Here is a 17,008-nt window from a genome sequence, read left to right as displayed (position 1 = left end):
TGGAAAATGAAAGAGAACATTATTTTGATTTGATAAGTTACTATAATTTAATTTGAATGTAAAGACAAACATTTGGTAACACTTTATAGTGTTAATTAATATTAAATAATTAAACAGAATTATTTGTTCCAAGTCTCTTCTGCTCACAAGTGTGCATTTTTTGACCAAAAATAGTCAAAACAGTAATATTTTTATAGCTATTTTCTGTTTTAAAATGCAGTTTATTCCTATGATGGAAAAGCTGAATTATTAGCAGCCGTTAATCCAGTTTCCAGTGTATTTTTCCCCAGGATTCAAAGTTCATAATAACTGCATTCATTTGAAATAGAACAATTTTGCTAAATGATGTCTTTACTTACAAGTACTAATTTCTTTAATAAAATCACTGAGCCCAGATCTCCAGATGCTAGTGTATGCTAATGTTTTTAACATGTCAAGTGGTTTAACTGAAAACTATAGCTACTCACTAAAGAAAATCCTTTACTAAACAGTTTGACTTTCTTCTGTGAAACACAATGGATTTTTTCTTCCTTTGAAAAAAGTCTCGTCTTTTTTGTTCATGATTTAGATTCCCGATATAGAAACAGTTAAAACCTTTTACACAATATATTCTTTTGTGTTTCACACAAGAAAGGAAGTCATACTGGTTTGGAACGGCATGAAGGTGAATAAATGATGACAGAACTTATAGTATATTTACAAATGAAAATGTCAGTTTTCATAAAATTGTTGTTCATTTTAAGATTATGATGAATTAAAGTTAACAGATTAAACCACATTAGAAAGATTTACCACAACAACATACCAATGAATTGTTCACAAGACCAGGAAATGTGCATTAAGTAAATGAAGCTTCAATGATATGATCCAGAGTGCTAATAGATGGTCATTTATACATGTGTGGAGTCTAGACTGGTTTATCTGTCACTGAGCTTTCCTTCAAATGCATCTCACACACCATTTACACTGCAAAATTCTGCTGTACTCTCCTCATTTACATTTTTTTTTTTTTAAAGTTTGTTAATACACGTCAGGAAACTGTTCACTGTGGTACTTCTGCATGCAGGAGAGGCAGTGTTAATGAGGACACTATGAAGTGTCGTTTTAAAATTAACGCTCTGACAGAGAATTTAAACACACACACACACACACTTTCACTCGCTCTCAACATGCCTCCGAACACACACCGCTCCGAAACTAAATTGTAAGTGAAATATATATGAGAATCATCATGAAATTCCATTGCCAGTCAGTGTGGAAGGTATTCTTCATCTATTTTTTTTTTTGACCATTCCTTTGACATAAAATGCATGATGAGTTGCAAGCATGAAACAGGAGAGTATTTGAACAGTCTTGTCTGAAAAATTTAGATATGATGATAACACAAAGTTTCTCACTATCGGTTTTCTTTAAACATCCCGAGAGGCATTGCTCCTCATTCTGCTTTTATCGGGTTGCACCAAATTCTTTTTCTTTTGCTATTTGGGACACACGTTCTGGACTTAAAGTTGAAAATTTGACTTTTAAGGGGATGAGGTTCAACGGGGCCTGGTTATTTGGACTTGTCCATCGAAAGGTGATTGCAATTCCTTGTCGAGCGATCTCCTTTTCCTCAGGCCTGAAATGTGTGTGTTTCTCATTAAAAGAATGTCCAGCTCTGCACAAAGGAATTGTTATGTTTGGGCAACATCTGTGTCTTAAAAGTCGAGGGGGAAAAGGCCAGAGAAAATATAGGACAAACATTAAATCATAAGTACAACAATTTTTCCTTGGTAATTGAACGTTGGCTCTACTTTTCCCACAGAATTATGGTGCATCTGTGTATGTGCGAGCATAAGAAAATCGCTGAGTGAAGACTGTAGGTTTCAATCCGCTTTTCCTCTTGTCTGGCTTCCTCTACAGCTTTGGAAGAACATTAAAAAATCTATATATTTAAAACTTTATTAATAAAAGAAGAAAAATCAACAACATATTAGTGAACTAAACGACAAAAGCTCATCATATCCATAAGATATGAAACATTACATCCCTTTAAGATAAAAAACACATTTAAATAATAGGTAACACTTTATAATTAGGTTTCATTTGTTAGCATTAGTTTACTACATTAGTTTAATTAAAGTTTAATTCTTGTTGACAATTGAATGTACTATGAACTAACAAACAATAAATGAACAACTGTATTTGTATTTACTAAATGCTTTAAAAACTATATTGTGCATTCGTGTTAGCTAACGTTAACGTATGAGAGCTTCTTATAAAGTGTTACCGAGTAGGGAAAGGTCAGTTTTGTTTTCTGACAATGTTTGGATCTCGTGCAGGTAATATCTGCTCATCTTAATCAAAAACATTTATGGCTTCGGAAACCCCATAAACAATTAATCTAAGTGAATTCTCTTGTGCTCATTATCGTTTGCCATATGTTACTGTGTATATAAAGGTGTTGCTTATTTGTTTTAAAGAGGCAAAGAAAGACAAATTCCCTCATAAATCCTCCCTCTGTAAATAAATAATACCTGACGTGAGATATATATGTAATGTGGTTTGTTAAACTGGCTTTGGACACACAAACAGAGCATGTGTGCAGTACAGATCATTCAATGCTCTCACAATGCTTGAGGTTCTCTGAAATACTGCAACATTCATACTATTAAATAAAAACATGAATTATTCAATTGCATGTTCAAGCCAATATAGGTCTGTGCTTTTTTTTAAATTAAGGGCAGTAATGAGGATGAGATAAATGTCTGAGGAGACTGAGATAAATATATACTATTGGTTTGAACTCCAAAGTCCAACTGATTTGAATTCAGAAGAAGAGAAAAAAGGCAGGGTAACATTTGTGGTGGTCTTCTTCAGTCAGTTTTGGTCTTTTCTGATTCCAGAGTGCCTAGAAAAAGAAAAAGAAATATTAATGACATTAAATTTAATGACCTGAAATTATATGATGGCTATTTTAGCAATATTACAAGAGAGCTGTTTTATTGATTCAGGTGCAAGGAATTGCAAATGTGATCTCTCCTTAATATACCCTTCTTTAAACAATAATTTAATATTGAGTAATTGACATTTCAGGCACTATATGGCCTTTTGTTTTATTTATTGTTGTGGCGCCAAAGCAGGATCTAACCAAAAGTAACTGTGTAATACTACAGCAGGCTTGTAAAACAGTGTATTGTGTGAACTGCATTTTGCTTTCAGAGTCATAATTATCTTGAAAACCATGTGTATTTCAATGGTCCAATTAGTTTATGCATTAGGTACAATATTGTTCTAAAGAGAAGGTGTTGAAATGTTGAAGTACTTCTAAGGTTACATTAATTTGGTCCATTTATAAAGTAATAATAATAAGAAATGTTTAATGAGCAACCAAAGGATCATTTGACATAGCTTTGCTATAAAATAAATTTTAAAATATATTAAAATAGAAAACATTTTAATTTAAAATAATATTTCACAATATAACGTTTTTTACTGTACTTTTTTTCTGTATTCGGCCTTGGTGAGAATAAAAGACTTCGAAAACCTTTCCGACCACACACTTTTGAATAGTATTGCATACATTTTGAAATATAAATACACTGTTAGGTTACTTTATAATTATTATTTTATTGAAATGTTAAAACTGTATTAGTATAATGTCTGTACAAATTCATTGAGATTAATAAATGCTGTAAAAGTTTGTGACACTAAAATGCATTAGCTTACTATCGGATTATTATAAAGAGTTGCCATTAAATGATCAAATTAAATGTATGTGGTTCTCGCCACTTCAGCATAATTTGTAAGTTCATTTAAAAATATACTGTGCATCCTGAAATATTAGTATTTTCTTAAACGGTATTTTTCTTTTAATATTTTCACTTTATTTTTTTGGATACTGTAGTGACATATTCAAGATCTGTGATCTCTTGGCAACTGATTGTGCATTTCATCAGAGAATCAGAGTGAAGAACAGCACAGAACATTAGTGACGGATGAGTTCATGGTTAGTTTAGCTGGAGGGGCTGTCGGAGATTACGCTACTAATGCTTTGGACATAAGAGGGGGATCTTGTGCTGAGGATGAAGGGACATAGATTAGCTCCATGGGAGAGAGTCTGAGGTGTGTGTGTGTGTGTGTGTGTGTGTGTGTGTGTGCGTGCGTGTGCTGCTTCGGTGATTTGCAGGTCAATGTCAAACAGGTGGGAGGAAGAGAAGCCTTCGCCGTCTGCTGCTCTCAGACTGCTCACGGGCTCATCTGCTGCACGCTGCCTTTAGCGGCTTTACACCCACGATGCACTGCTCCCAGTCTATAGCACTAACAGGTGGAGCGTGCGTGGGTGCATCAGGAAGCTAAGCGGGATGTATATGTACCTGAGGGAAAGTGTTTAATGTCTCTAGCTACTATCCCGGCGTGGGTTGGGGAGCAAGAAAATTTGTAGCTAGACATATAAACATACAACACGCACAAACTCACACATGGAGCCAGTCAATGGTGGATAATATGCAAAATCAGAAAAACAGTCTTTCCAAACCTGTAGAACGCAAAAGGATGGTGTTTACACTGCTCCTTTCCAAGCAAAAGTGAGCTAGGAAAAACTCAGTAACACACTATAGAATAATCTATTTGGATTGTAAGGTTTTTATCCAAGTCTTCTAAAAGCATTCAATAAATGTATGATGTAAAAGCATTTGCATACTCAAATTTGGTACGCTGTGAGTCACTGATCGGCTTATAGTAGAGATTGTTTGTAAATTATTGTTTTTGGTTGATATTGGATTTGCAATTGTTAATGCTCTTTCCTTTATTTTTACCTTTATTTGCCATCATCTAACAATCACAATAAATAACTGATGTCCAGGTAAGTTTAACTTGGAAGATCCAAAAAGATTATAAAGGTATTGCTTAATTCATAATTTCGATTTTTCAAAATACTTAAATTAACTTGTTACATTTTAATGATTGATTTTATTAAATATTTTTTTAAAAAATATTTTTTTTTATTAGACAAAACTGTATAGAACTTTAATATCAGACATTTATTAATATTGGTAATATCAGCCAGATATTAATATTGGTAATATCAGCTAGATATTTATATTATTTGTTCCTCACAATAAAGCCTTGGAATATATAGCAGTTATATGGACTACTTTTATGGTGTTTTTTTTTCTTCTGAAGACAGAATAAGATTTTTGGGGAGAACTATCCCTTTAAGAAGATATTTAGAAAAATCCCATCGACTTTCATAATATTTTCTCTGCGTAAGTCTGTTTAGTTACCTATACCTTCCATCGTGTTCCGCAGAAGAAAGCAATTAATAAAGGCCTGGAACATCATGAGGGGGAGTAAATGGCTGAACTATCCCTTTAACTTACTCTTTGAGGAATCCCAGATGTAGTTGTTCAGGATTTCTCCCAAGACGTAGTAGACGCTGATCAGAGCCGTGAGGCAGATGAAGAAGAGAATTCTGGCCATGGGCCCGATGTGCTCCAGCAACGGATAAACCCACACCCCCGTCATGCTGTGCACCCAGCACATCCTATGAGAGCGAGACAGAGAAAATCTGTTACCTCTGCACCTCTGATCTGTCTAATGTGTTTGTCCTTCTGTCTGCTAAATCCAGCGCTTGAAAGGCTGCAGAAGCAGTCACCGCACTGTCAATGTGTCTACCATTCATGTCTGTAAATGCTAGACACTGCTCTTTTTGTTACGATGCGGCGCTGCTTAAATTCTTTCTTGCTGGAGTAATTTTAATGCAGTCACATGGTTGTAATCTACGGTCTGACAGCCTGCTTATGTAATGGATTGCGCCTGTTTAATCTACTCCCGCACTCATAACCTTAGCTTTAATATTTGATGAATATTAAAGAAGGCCCATCTACCTACTTTTCAAATGGCTTGTTTTCTCAGCCTCGTGAGTGTCCTGTGAAATGGTGTGTGTATATAAAAGCTGTCTCTGGAAGGTAATCCTCATGTGAGGCTGCCTATGGATTTAACAACTGCAGGCAAGTCTTATTCCCTGCCTAAATAAAATGCAATGCCTAATCAGCTTAATTTAGGGAAGGGAAATAAGACAGAGAGGTGTGTGCTGAACATCTTACACTTGAGGTGATTTTGACAGAGGCCTCCTCCATGCTGTCAAACTAGTTTAGTTTGGCTCCAAGGACTTTCTTCATATTGCCAATTAATCTGTTATGTGCGAGACTAAATAAATCCTTGGCTGATTATTTTCCATAGGTTTCTGGGGCACTGAAATTGGGGACGTGTCTACAAAGATAAATACTTTATTAATACTTTTTGTAATAAATTACATACAAGGCACTTTCCATGAATTGTGTACAAAACAGGGCTCAAAACTCTTAAAATATGTATTTTTTATTTTCTAAAAAAATTATTATTGATAATTATTATTAATCCCATTTATTATATTTTTCTTTTAAAAAATTTTTTGCGAGACAAAGTTATTTTCTAGACAAAAATATTATTATTATTATTGAGAAATTATTAATATTTACTTTAATTTATTCTTAATGATGTATTAATTATTCTATTTATTATGGCATCAAATAATATTACTTTTATTAATAAATACACGATTAATAAATACATTTACTAAAAATTAAATACATGATTTGTTGTTGTTTTTTAACTATAACAGAACATGATGTATCAGTAAAAATCCTGGTTTGTTTGATTTTTTTTAATTTCTTTGCAAAATAAAAGCAATTAATAATGAGTTCTTCTTACCCAATATATTTAATAATAACAAAAATAATAATAATAGTAATGATTGTTCTTGTTGTTGCTGGTTTAAACTAAACCAGAATGTCTAACAGGGTCACAGGTTTAGCCTAAAGCTAGTTGAACAAATGTTGGCTTGTAGTCATTGACAAAATATTATCTTTTATAAATGGACAAGTCAAAGTCTCCGTTTTAAGCGGGGATTCAGACGCCTTTTGCTGGGGTCATTTCACGTTAGATGATAGTTTACATGGGATTTGTGCCTCTAATGCTTTTACAATGTAACGGGAGCCCAAAGTTTACACTATTCGTGAAAAGTGCCAGAATTCAAGCAAATTCATTACTATGCAGAAAGACACAAGGGAATGATTTGGAGGTCAGGAAGATCAGGTGACCAGATGGAATCTTTCTTTTGACTGACACTGTGCTAGAACAATGCAAAGCCAGTTTCCCCTGATCATAATATCTACAGGGAGTCCTTTGTAAATGAGCCCAGTGTAATATTAAAAATGACTGTGCTGAAAAGAGGCATTTACCACACAACATATCCCACGGCAAACATGCACACCGCGAAGAGTCCACAGGTCCTGCTGGGATATCGATGGTGTGTTGTTCTCATCTCAATTATGATAAAAGGAAGAACTGTTGTGTGCTGAAAAGGACAGAAATAGATCACAGTTAGCTTTACAAATGACTCTAAAGCATAAAAAGATTACAGCAGTGTCGCCAAATTTTAGTTGGCATGCTAGCTATCATTATTATGTCCATTAATAACATTATGTAAGCCAATACAAACACTTCAGGTCACGGATAGTAGCATAAAGTTAGTTTATTGGTTGTTTTAATGTAGAGCTGAACATCTGTTTGATTTTTATGAAACTGCTACCATGTGCATTGTGCATGAGAAAATATTTAGGCTGAGGTTTGTTAAAAGTTGCAATGAACGCTGACATAATGCACATTAAGTCAATATTAAAGGCTAATCATTTTAAAACAGACATTCATCATGTACTTAAAGTCATCGTCTGCTCACTTTCATGCCGTTTTCAAGCCTGTTTGACTTTCTTCTTCTGTAGAACTCGAAAGAAGATATTTTGAAGAATGTTGGGAACCAAACAGTTTAGCATTTTTGACCACATAATGGAAGTCTATGGAAGCTGTTTTTGCTTCAGAATAAAAAAATAAAAAAAAATTACATAAAATTCTCACAAATAGTTTATTTCTCACAATCTAAGGGTGAGTAACTAGTGCCAATATTTAAAATCGTTTTGGGTACAAATACAATCCCATGGGTTCCTTCCATTGCATGTTCAGTCACCAGGTGGCACCCTTCTTACATAGACACATTCAAAACTCTCATCCCCTGCAGATCTTGCCTTATTTGACCCCACGTCTATGTTTGAAATGGCATCCAAAGGAAGACTTATGAGCTTTACCGAAATTACATGACATGTTGATATTCTGATATGCTTTTAACATGCCAGCACAGCTCTTAATGAACCCCCTTTTGCAACGCATAATCACATTTCCACACTAAATAAAAAAACAACAGACCACATTTAATGGGCTTTCCCTAGATATGAGCATGCCAGCCCGCATAAAGCTCAGATGCTGGGTGTTTAAGTTCGTCTCATCAGATCGGCAGGTCTGAACTTGTCTTTGACAAGTGTGAGGATGAGATGTACAGTCAGTGAGAAAGCTGCTCTTTGTGTGTCATTCTATGTCTGAACCCATGATGTGCTAGATACCAGTTATGAGTCACATTACTGTTAACCAAACAGATACTGTAATGCTCAAGAAAGCGGCCAATGTCAATCAAAAGTCATATAGGAAGGTCAATCAGCTCTGATTCACTGTGACCCAGTTTTCAGTAGTTGGTGTTATCACCAGTGTTGTTAAGGTTTTAAAGGCCTCACTGTAAAAATAAAGGCTGTGTGATGCATTGAGATGTTTTTGAGTCTTAATTAATTGTTCCCTGTAACACAACTGTGTCGAATTTGCTTGTTTACTAAATGGAAAATGTCCCAATATACATCCATGTCAGTTTCAGTGATGCTGTAAGGTCAAGCGATTCTTCTATCACTAACTCCTTGGAAACCTAAGAATTTTATAGCATAGATAAAGTATAGAATAGTTTGGCACCTATCACTGTTATTGAGGTTTGGGTGCAAAGCACTGTGGGCTATGTGCATTCAGCTGAAACTTTTGCACATAATGCCTTTGCTTTGCCATATGTTCTCTTCAGAGGTTCCTCAACAGTAAGCTGCTTCAGATAAAAGCATCTGCCAAGTGAATAAATGTAAATGTAAATACTACAGAACTGTTTTACTAAATAAACAGAATTAAATGGAAACGTGCTTTATAAAGTAATAAGTTCTAAAACAACAACAACAAAAAAACACATAATAATAACAGGACATATTAAGAAGAATAATTAAGACTTATAATATTGTGTGTGTGTGTGTGTCCTTTTTTTTTAGCAAGGATGTATTCAGTAATTAAATTCACCAAAATGTACTTTTAAATTGTTACAAAACATTTATATTTCCAATAAATGTTGCTTTGAATAAACGAATACATAAATGAATAAATAAAATAAAATCTAAATCTAATCAACTCTTTCCAACATTTATAAGAAATAGAAATGTTTCTTGAGCACTGAGTCAGCATGGATCGCGTCAATCTAATCGGATGCAATTATTATTAATTATTAATACCACACACCCACACGATAGAAAGACAGAGAAATCCATAGTTGCAATGTGCCTAAGTACACATTCAGACAGACAACTTTCCCTTTTTTCTCAGCACCACGAGTGAAGATTTATTTTTTCAAGACTTGTTGAGATAAAACTGGTTTTAAGAATGTGTCGCAAGACCCCTACATTCTGTTCCGAGAACACAAGAACGTGTCCTGTGTGAATGAGCATGCTCCTGACTCATTCTGTGCAGTCTGCTCTCAGTACGTGTGCTTTGGCACACTTTCTACACTGACTGCAAAAACGTTAGCCTGGTAAATTAAGCATTCACATAGTGCTAATTTTATTTATTATGTTTTTGTTTATTATTAATATAAATCAATTAATATTTTAATTACTTAATTGGGATAGAGCATCTAAATTCATGTTAATTTTACATTCAACATTGAATTATGTAGTATAAAATGCGATTTCTTTCTTTATTTAACAGTGCAGTGATGTTGCATACTCTGTTTAATCTTTTGTGTGTTTTCTGTTCTTGTGGGCATGTGCACATCTTTCTTCACCATAATAAAGTTTCCTGAATCATTCAGTCCCCTCAGATATTTACCGAACATGCTTGCGACAAGTTTGAAAAAACCTCAGAAAACCTTTTCATCTCTTTCCAGAAGCTAGTCAGGGAGTCAAAGTTGACACTTGGAAAATAGACGGTTATTCTGTTCATTACGGTGATTACAGTCTAATTGCTATAATGTCAAACCTCTGCAGGAAAAATAAAGAACGTATGCTTCTTGGTGTGGAGATGTGTCCTAGCATGCATGTAGCGCTGAAGTATTCTCCAAGGAGCTTGCTCACCCACACACGTTCCATCTAACAAATCACAGTGCCCCGCTATCGAAACCCCTCATGATCTGCTCAAATGCCTCTCAACCTCTCCAGACTGATCTTGAGAGACTTGTGGCTGTAATAGAGCACTTGTGCAGAAACTAGCGTGGGTTTTGAAACTGCATACCAATAAGGGAATTGTAAAAAGCCAAAAAAATATATATTTAATTTGGTCATTTTTGATAAGTTCTTCATAAAATTTACCCTAGTGGCTGGTGCTTTTCAAAATATGTTCACCAGCTCACCAAGTTTGAATTTATTTGATACAAATATAGTAAAAACAGCAATATAGTGAAGCATTAACATTTAAAAATTTCATATTTTATATATTTATATATCTGTGATGGTAAAGCTGAATTTTCAGCACCCATTACTCGAGTCTTCAATGTTACATGATACTACAGAAATAAATCTGAGATAATGATTTGGTGGAACATTTCTTCATTTATTATTAACAGTTGTGTAGCTTATTATTTGTGTGGAAACTGTGACACATACAGAAAGCCCAAAATAATAAACTATCACTTTTGATGGGTTTCATTCATCCTTGCTGATTAAAACAATAAAAGTAATATATGTGTGTGTGTGTGTGTGTGTGTGTGTGTGTGTGTGTGTATATATATATATATATATATATATATATATATATATATATATATATATATATATATATATATAAACTTTTTCAAAGTTTTTAGGAACAATACCGTCCTCACAAAAATACATTCTTGTATATACTCCGTTATAAAAGTAGATTATGTGCATTGGATGAACAGGTGATATTTTACTCTTTTATTCTGTACTATATTCAAATGTAAATGACACTGACTCTACACGGCCTCAGATACAAACCACACAACTATTAATAAGCTTCACTTTCTTAGTTCTTTCTGTTTGACTATCTCCATAAAATGACTCTTTCACATTTTCTTTCACAGACAAAGCACAGGCTTGCATCTGGGAATAGAGTTGGGCTTGACCCAAGGACCCCATCTTCACATACATTAGTGTCTGTTTCATTGGAAATGATAATAATCATAACCTCACATGCAATTACGAGTTGTGGTTATGGATGCACAACTGCCAGATCTCAAACCAAACAGACTAAATTTGGGAAAAGTGAGACTAAGAGAGGTTGTATCTGTGGGTTGAAGAAGCCAAAGCAACAAGAACAGTCCTCTGCTTGATGATCACACGTAATTCATTGTGATCAGTGATAAGCTATACTTTAGTGCTCACTGACACTTATAGTTATTTCATGATATGGAGAGCTCTAGAGGAATAGACTCATTGGCAGAAACTTTGCCCAAACATTCCAGCTCCTGGAGTCTGTTAAGCAGCGCTGTTTCTCGTTTTTGTCTTCTGACAGTGGTGAGACAGCGAATGTAAGGATTTCACAGCTGCGTCCCAGGTGGGACTCAACCCAACCCTCTGTGGTCAAAGTGTCAAGGCTTCAGCTACTGCCACATTAGAGTTTGGCTGCACACTGCCACTCTATACTCAAACCAAGGACATAGATTGTCATTAAGGGAATAAAAAAATATCATGGGGCAGCAATCTGATAATAGAAATCAATGCATCCATTATGGAAATGAAATAATCAATTATGTGTCACTGATGCCATCTCAGCTTACTTAGTTCCTGAGTTTGGATTTCTGCATCATTCATAATTGCCTGCATCCATCTGTTGTAGCTTTCTTTTTCAATTGTGATTTATTTAATTATTTATTAATGTTTATTCTACAATATTTGGATAGTATACTTAGAAATTCAATTAAAAGTGGCATTAATGTATAGTTAATTCTATTAAATTTCTTCTGAAATTACAAGATTTTGAAATATTTTTGAAAGAAGTTTATTATGCCCACCACATCTGCATTTTTTGTTGTTGCTAAAAATACAGTAAAAAATGTTTTGTTTTTTTTTTTTCTTTTTTTTTCTATTGTAATATATTCTAAAATGTGATCTAAGAATTTCCAGAAGCCATTACTCAAGACTTTAGTGTCACATGATCCTTCAGAAATAATTCAAATATTCTGATTTGGTACTTCAGAAACATTTTGGTATAAATGTATAAATCATTTTAAATGGTTATTAAAGGGTAAAATACATATATAGTTCCAAAACTTCTGAATAGTAACGTACATTTCTGTTGTAAAAATGTACAACAAAAGTCATTGCAGGGGTCATTGCAAAAAAAAAAAAGGCAAAGCGTACAGAATTTAGAAAATATTCCACAACAAAAAGGCCAACAAAAGGCCTTTCGAATTTCTTCTTGGAAATTGATTGTGATTATTATCTGCGCAAAGAAAGCAGAGTTGCTCTTTTTGAAAAAGCAAGACAACTATGATTAATGGGATGTCATATCAATACACACACTACAGCTTGTTTGGAGCTGCGGATAGAGTTTCTGTGAGAGATGAGCCAGTTGGTTAAAGGCACATGATTGGGTTTGTGCTGCCGTCTTATCACAGTCCAGCTTGCCCCGACCTGTCACAGCGTCCGAACCCTGTGGAATCCGAACAGAGATGTGCGAGCTAACCGTGCAGCGGGCCGCCTGATAGCAGGCTCACAGAGGATATAGGGTGACAGAGAGAGTGCTCCCAAGGTCGGGTGTTGGGTTCCCCTGCTTATAGCCTCCCCACGCCCCACAGCTCCCAGTCGACAGGAGCTCACATGACCTCTTAGCCCTTTTCCCCTTGGCAGCCGTGAATCCCCACTAAATAGCACTCCGAGCTGGTCTGCACACAGACGCCACCACAAGGAGAGCCTGTTTAGGTCCCCGCTCAGCTGGATGGGTATCAGTAGATTTGGCCTGACGGTGCATTTTTCACCACTGAGGCGAGCTTGAATGTGACCCAGACTTGTTTTACTTTAGCTTGTGTTTGTGGGTCCCTGTCTTAATTTAACATGGCAGCTCTCTTTCTCTGACCACCAGGCCGAGAAGCTCTTGGAGTCTTGTGGTTTTGGCCAGCATGCCTGGACTATCTGCGGAAAATCCCCTCCAACAAAACAGCACAACTCACTCAGAGGACCCTGGACTATAAACAGGACAGGCCTTGTCAAACACTCGCAGGATTAACTCCATATCCTCCTGTTTCACTGAAAGAGCCGCATGTGCTTCAGACTGATCAAACACTCGCTCTGTGACAGCAGAATGAATGGAGAGGTAAAATTACCTGGGTACAGATCGACAGATGGAGCCTTTTTATGACCGATACACAGAAACTATTTGTAATTTTTTTAAAAGTAGATGATTGTTAAACTGCAAAAATATGTATTATGCATGTATTTTGATAGGCCTAATAATATTATTTTAGAAAAAAACATCATCTTATTGTTAAAGTTATTTATGGGGTGTCTTAATAAAATGAACAATAATCATCATTGATCATTTATATGCAGAAATTATTTCTAAATGTTAAATGTTATGTTAGTAGTATTCAACATAATTGGAGTGTTATTGTTATATATTCAGTGTCTTAATAATAAAATAATCATCAGTGAGGTCGATATGCAAAACAATTTATAATTATTATACTTAATTTAGTGTTAATAATAAAATGAATAATAATAATCACTTAAAATCAATATAATGAAACAATATGCATTTAAAAAAATAAATAAATGGTCATACTGCAAAAATGCTAATTATTATTAATCAACATGCGATGTTGTAGTATTAAAATAAATCATTATCATCATTATCATCATTGATAATCAATATGTAGAAATGATTTGTAGTGCTATTGTCATTTATTTAATGTCTTTAATTATAATAATTATTATTATTAGTTATACTAATGAACGATGATTTTTGCTGCAATCGACTGATCATTTAGTGATAAAAAACAGCAATTAGAAAATTACAAATAAAAATGCAATGGACTTTTTCAATTTTTGTTTTGCCCTATCTAAATGCTAAGCTACATTTTTTGAGTTTAAAACGAAGGCCTGTTATTATTATTATTTTTTTAAGTAAGTGTTTATTAAAAAAATACTTTGTTACTTAACGTAAAAATATTATGGATACTTGCTCCATGATAGCAGAACAGATAGTTAAATAGAATTACTGGCCAAAACCTATAAACTCTCAGGTTTTGTGCAAAGACTAAGTGCAGAAGACTTTGTGTGTGAAGCACATGATGAGATTTCACAAGTTCTTTATGCACCGCTGATCACACTTCACTGGCAGCCTGCTATAGCAAAACTGGTGTGAACACAGATGTTTCTATGCGCAAATGAAAAGCAGGGCTTACTGCCTGCTCTGCTGTCGAATACACTCCAAGAATTCTGTGCTAGAGACGTTTTCCAGCACCTCTGATGTGAAAACTTCCTTGCCAACTTTGTCAACAATGGGCAAGAACGCAAACTACGAAACAGCCATCTTTCACTGGGTTGAGATGGGTAAATATTTTCCCAGTTGTTAAGGATGAGCTAGCGAGCCAGCTATGCGCTCGTTTTAATGACGGGTTTGGATGAAGGAACTTCACCTAGTTACTTTTCCAGGCTCAACATGGCAACTCAATCATGAGTGTAAGCGTGACATCGTACACCGCCATACCGTGAAATATTAGCGTCTAGAAAAACGGACCTGCAATTATTGATCTTTATAAAGTAATCCCCCAGCACTTAAGAAAACCAAAGGAAATAGCTGAACAGAAAACACTTCAAAAGATGATTTTCCCGTAGAGAATCAATATCATTGAACATAGTCGTTTTTTGCTTCTTTGCACCAGTTGTTCAAGAATTTGGGTTTGTTCTGTGAAAACCCAATATGTCTCTTGGTCTTTGCGGAAAAGCACATCTGTTTCCTGTGCACCATGTAAAAACCAGCTCAGACCACATAGAATCACACTGACTGTCAACTGAAACCTCCTGCTTCACCTTGATGATACACACATGCACGGATGAATATCTGAAACAATTCACTGCTTTTACTCAGAAAGGTCAATGTGAGGCCTCCACCACTGATGATTTTATAGAGACTTTTTAATCTGTATAAGTGTAATTATTAGCTTATCTCAAGCCAAAAAAAAAAAGTCAAATGTAAGTGCAGAATATTTTTTGTTAAAATATGAATAGATAGCTATAGTTTTATGCTTCAAACAAGGGAAGAAATATTGCCAATGAGGTAATTAAAATATTTTTTCCCCTGCCCTATTAGCAAGATGTTTTTTCTTTCTTGTTTTAAGCATGACCTCGCTAAAGTTAATTCAGTTTCTCTCAAAACAGTCTTATTTTGCTTATAATAATATTTTTTTATTATTATTATTAAAAATAATATGCATTTTTTATATTATTATATATATATTTCTACTTTATTATATTATATTATATTATTTTATATTTTATTATATTATTAAATTATTATAACGTATGATTTTTTTCTGCCTAATTATTCCCTAATAATATATGACCCTGGACCACAAAATCTTAAATCACATGGGTATATTTGTGACAATAGCCAACAATACATTGTATGGGTCACAATTATCGATTTTTCTTTTATGCCAAAAATCATTAGGATATTAAGGGTGTATTCACACCTGTCTTTTTTGGTTCAATTGAATCAAACTCAAGTTTCATTTCCCCCTTTGGTGCACACAAAACAACTGCAGCGAGACTCAGTTGAAGAGGTGGTTTCAGTCCAGTTCCAAACTAATTCTGGTACAGTTGAACGGATAAAGCAATGAATGGATGACTTTAGCACATGCGTGGTTTTGTTTACAATTTCTGGTTCATTTGCAAAAATTGCAGTGTGAAAGCGAACCACACCGAACAAAAAAAAAATCTGCATCGTATTTGGTCCAAGCGAGTAAACTACCGGACTTTCCTGCTGTTAATAAGTAAAGATCGTGTTCCATTCAAATAATTTGTAAATTTCCAAAACCTAATTTTTAGTAATATGCATTGCTAAGAACTTCATTAGGACAACTTTTAAAGGCGATTTTCTCAATATCTTTTTTTTTTTTTTTACATATTATAATATTGTCCTATCCTAACAAACCATTAATCAATGGAAATCTTATGATTTTTGACTCTTAGATTTTTTTTGGTCCAGGTCACATTTACTGTATCAGATGATACGTGCCGATACGTGCAGATCTGGCAAGGGAGAACAGTTTTTTTAAAATGATCGTAATATGTTTTTTTTTTTTTTTTGTCTGCTTGATAGGTTGAGGCAGTTGTGTTTTTGTGTTTGAAACACAAACGCTGGATTCTGCTGGCGGTCTCTAGGGGACATGATCTCTTGTTATGACAGGCTATTTTGGCTCAGAACGGCTGGCACAGCTGCAGGGATGCTCTCTGGCAAGCGTGAATACAGTGCTGGCATGATGTGGCTCTTTATTTCCCTGTGCCAAGAAGTGTGTTGGTTTGGTAGCTGCTCTTTGGCCCATCACACGACAGGATGCTGATCTAGGCTTAATTTGTCCCTCAACACACTAATGCAGAGCACTGATCCCGGTTTAATTTCCTCTCCATCACAGCTCGCTTTAAGTTAATCCATAACGCATTAGAATCTGACCATTGTAATCAGATATAATCAAACTGCATTTGCGAAAAATCCATCTTAAGATGTCAAAGCCCTCAGATGTGGTGTGTCTTTTTGGTTTTCAATCAAAACACAACAGGTCTTTGATAAAACATCAGGATATTATAGTTTTTTTGACTTCACTGTGCTCAGTTACTTGCAA

At 34.8% G+C, this 17,008-nt stretch overlaps 1 protein-coding gene across 1 annotated transcript in view; it reads right to left on the bottom strand.

Annotated features, from left to right (window-relative positions):
- Positions 1-913: 913 nt before the first annotated feature.
- LOC113120732 (androgen-induced gene 1 protein-like) overlaps positions 914-17,008 on the bottom strand; it is a 35,884-nt gene continuing 19,789 nt past the window's right edge. The window contains exons 4-6 of the mRNA XM_026290743.1: positions 7,263-7,378; positions 5,361-5,524; positions 914-2,890 (exon numbers count right to left, since the gene is read on the bottom strand). Coding sequence (XP_026146528.1) covers positions 2,856-2,890; positions 5,361-5,524; positions 7,263-7,378 — 315 coding nt within the window. The 3' untranslated portion in view covers positions 914-2,855. The remainder of the gene's footprint in view (positions 2,891-5,360; positions 5,525-7,262; positions 7,379-17,008) is intronic.

Source organism: Carassius auratus, chromosome 20 (genome assembly GCF_003368295.1).
Source record: "Carassius auratus strain Wakin chromosome 20, ASM336829v1, whole genome shotgun sequence".
Classification (NCBI taxonomy): domain Eukaryota; kingdom Metazoa; phylum Chordata; class Actinopteri; order Cypriniformes; family Cyprinidae; genus Carassius; species Carassius auratus.
The sequence above is the reverse complement of the archived record's forward strand: the minus strand, read 5'-3'. Positions and strand labels throughout refer to the sequence as shown.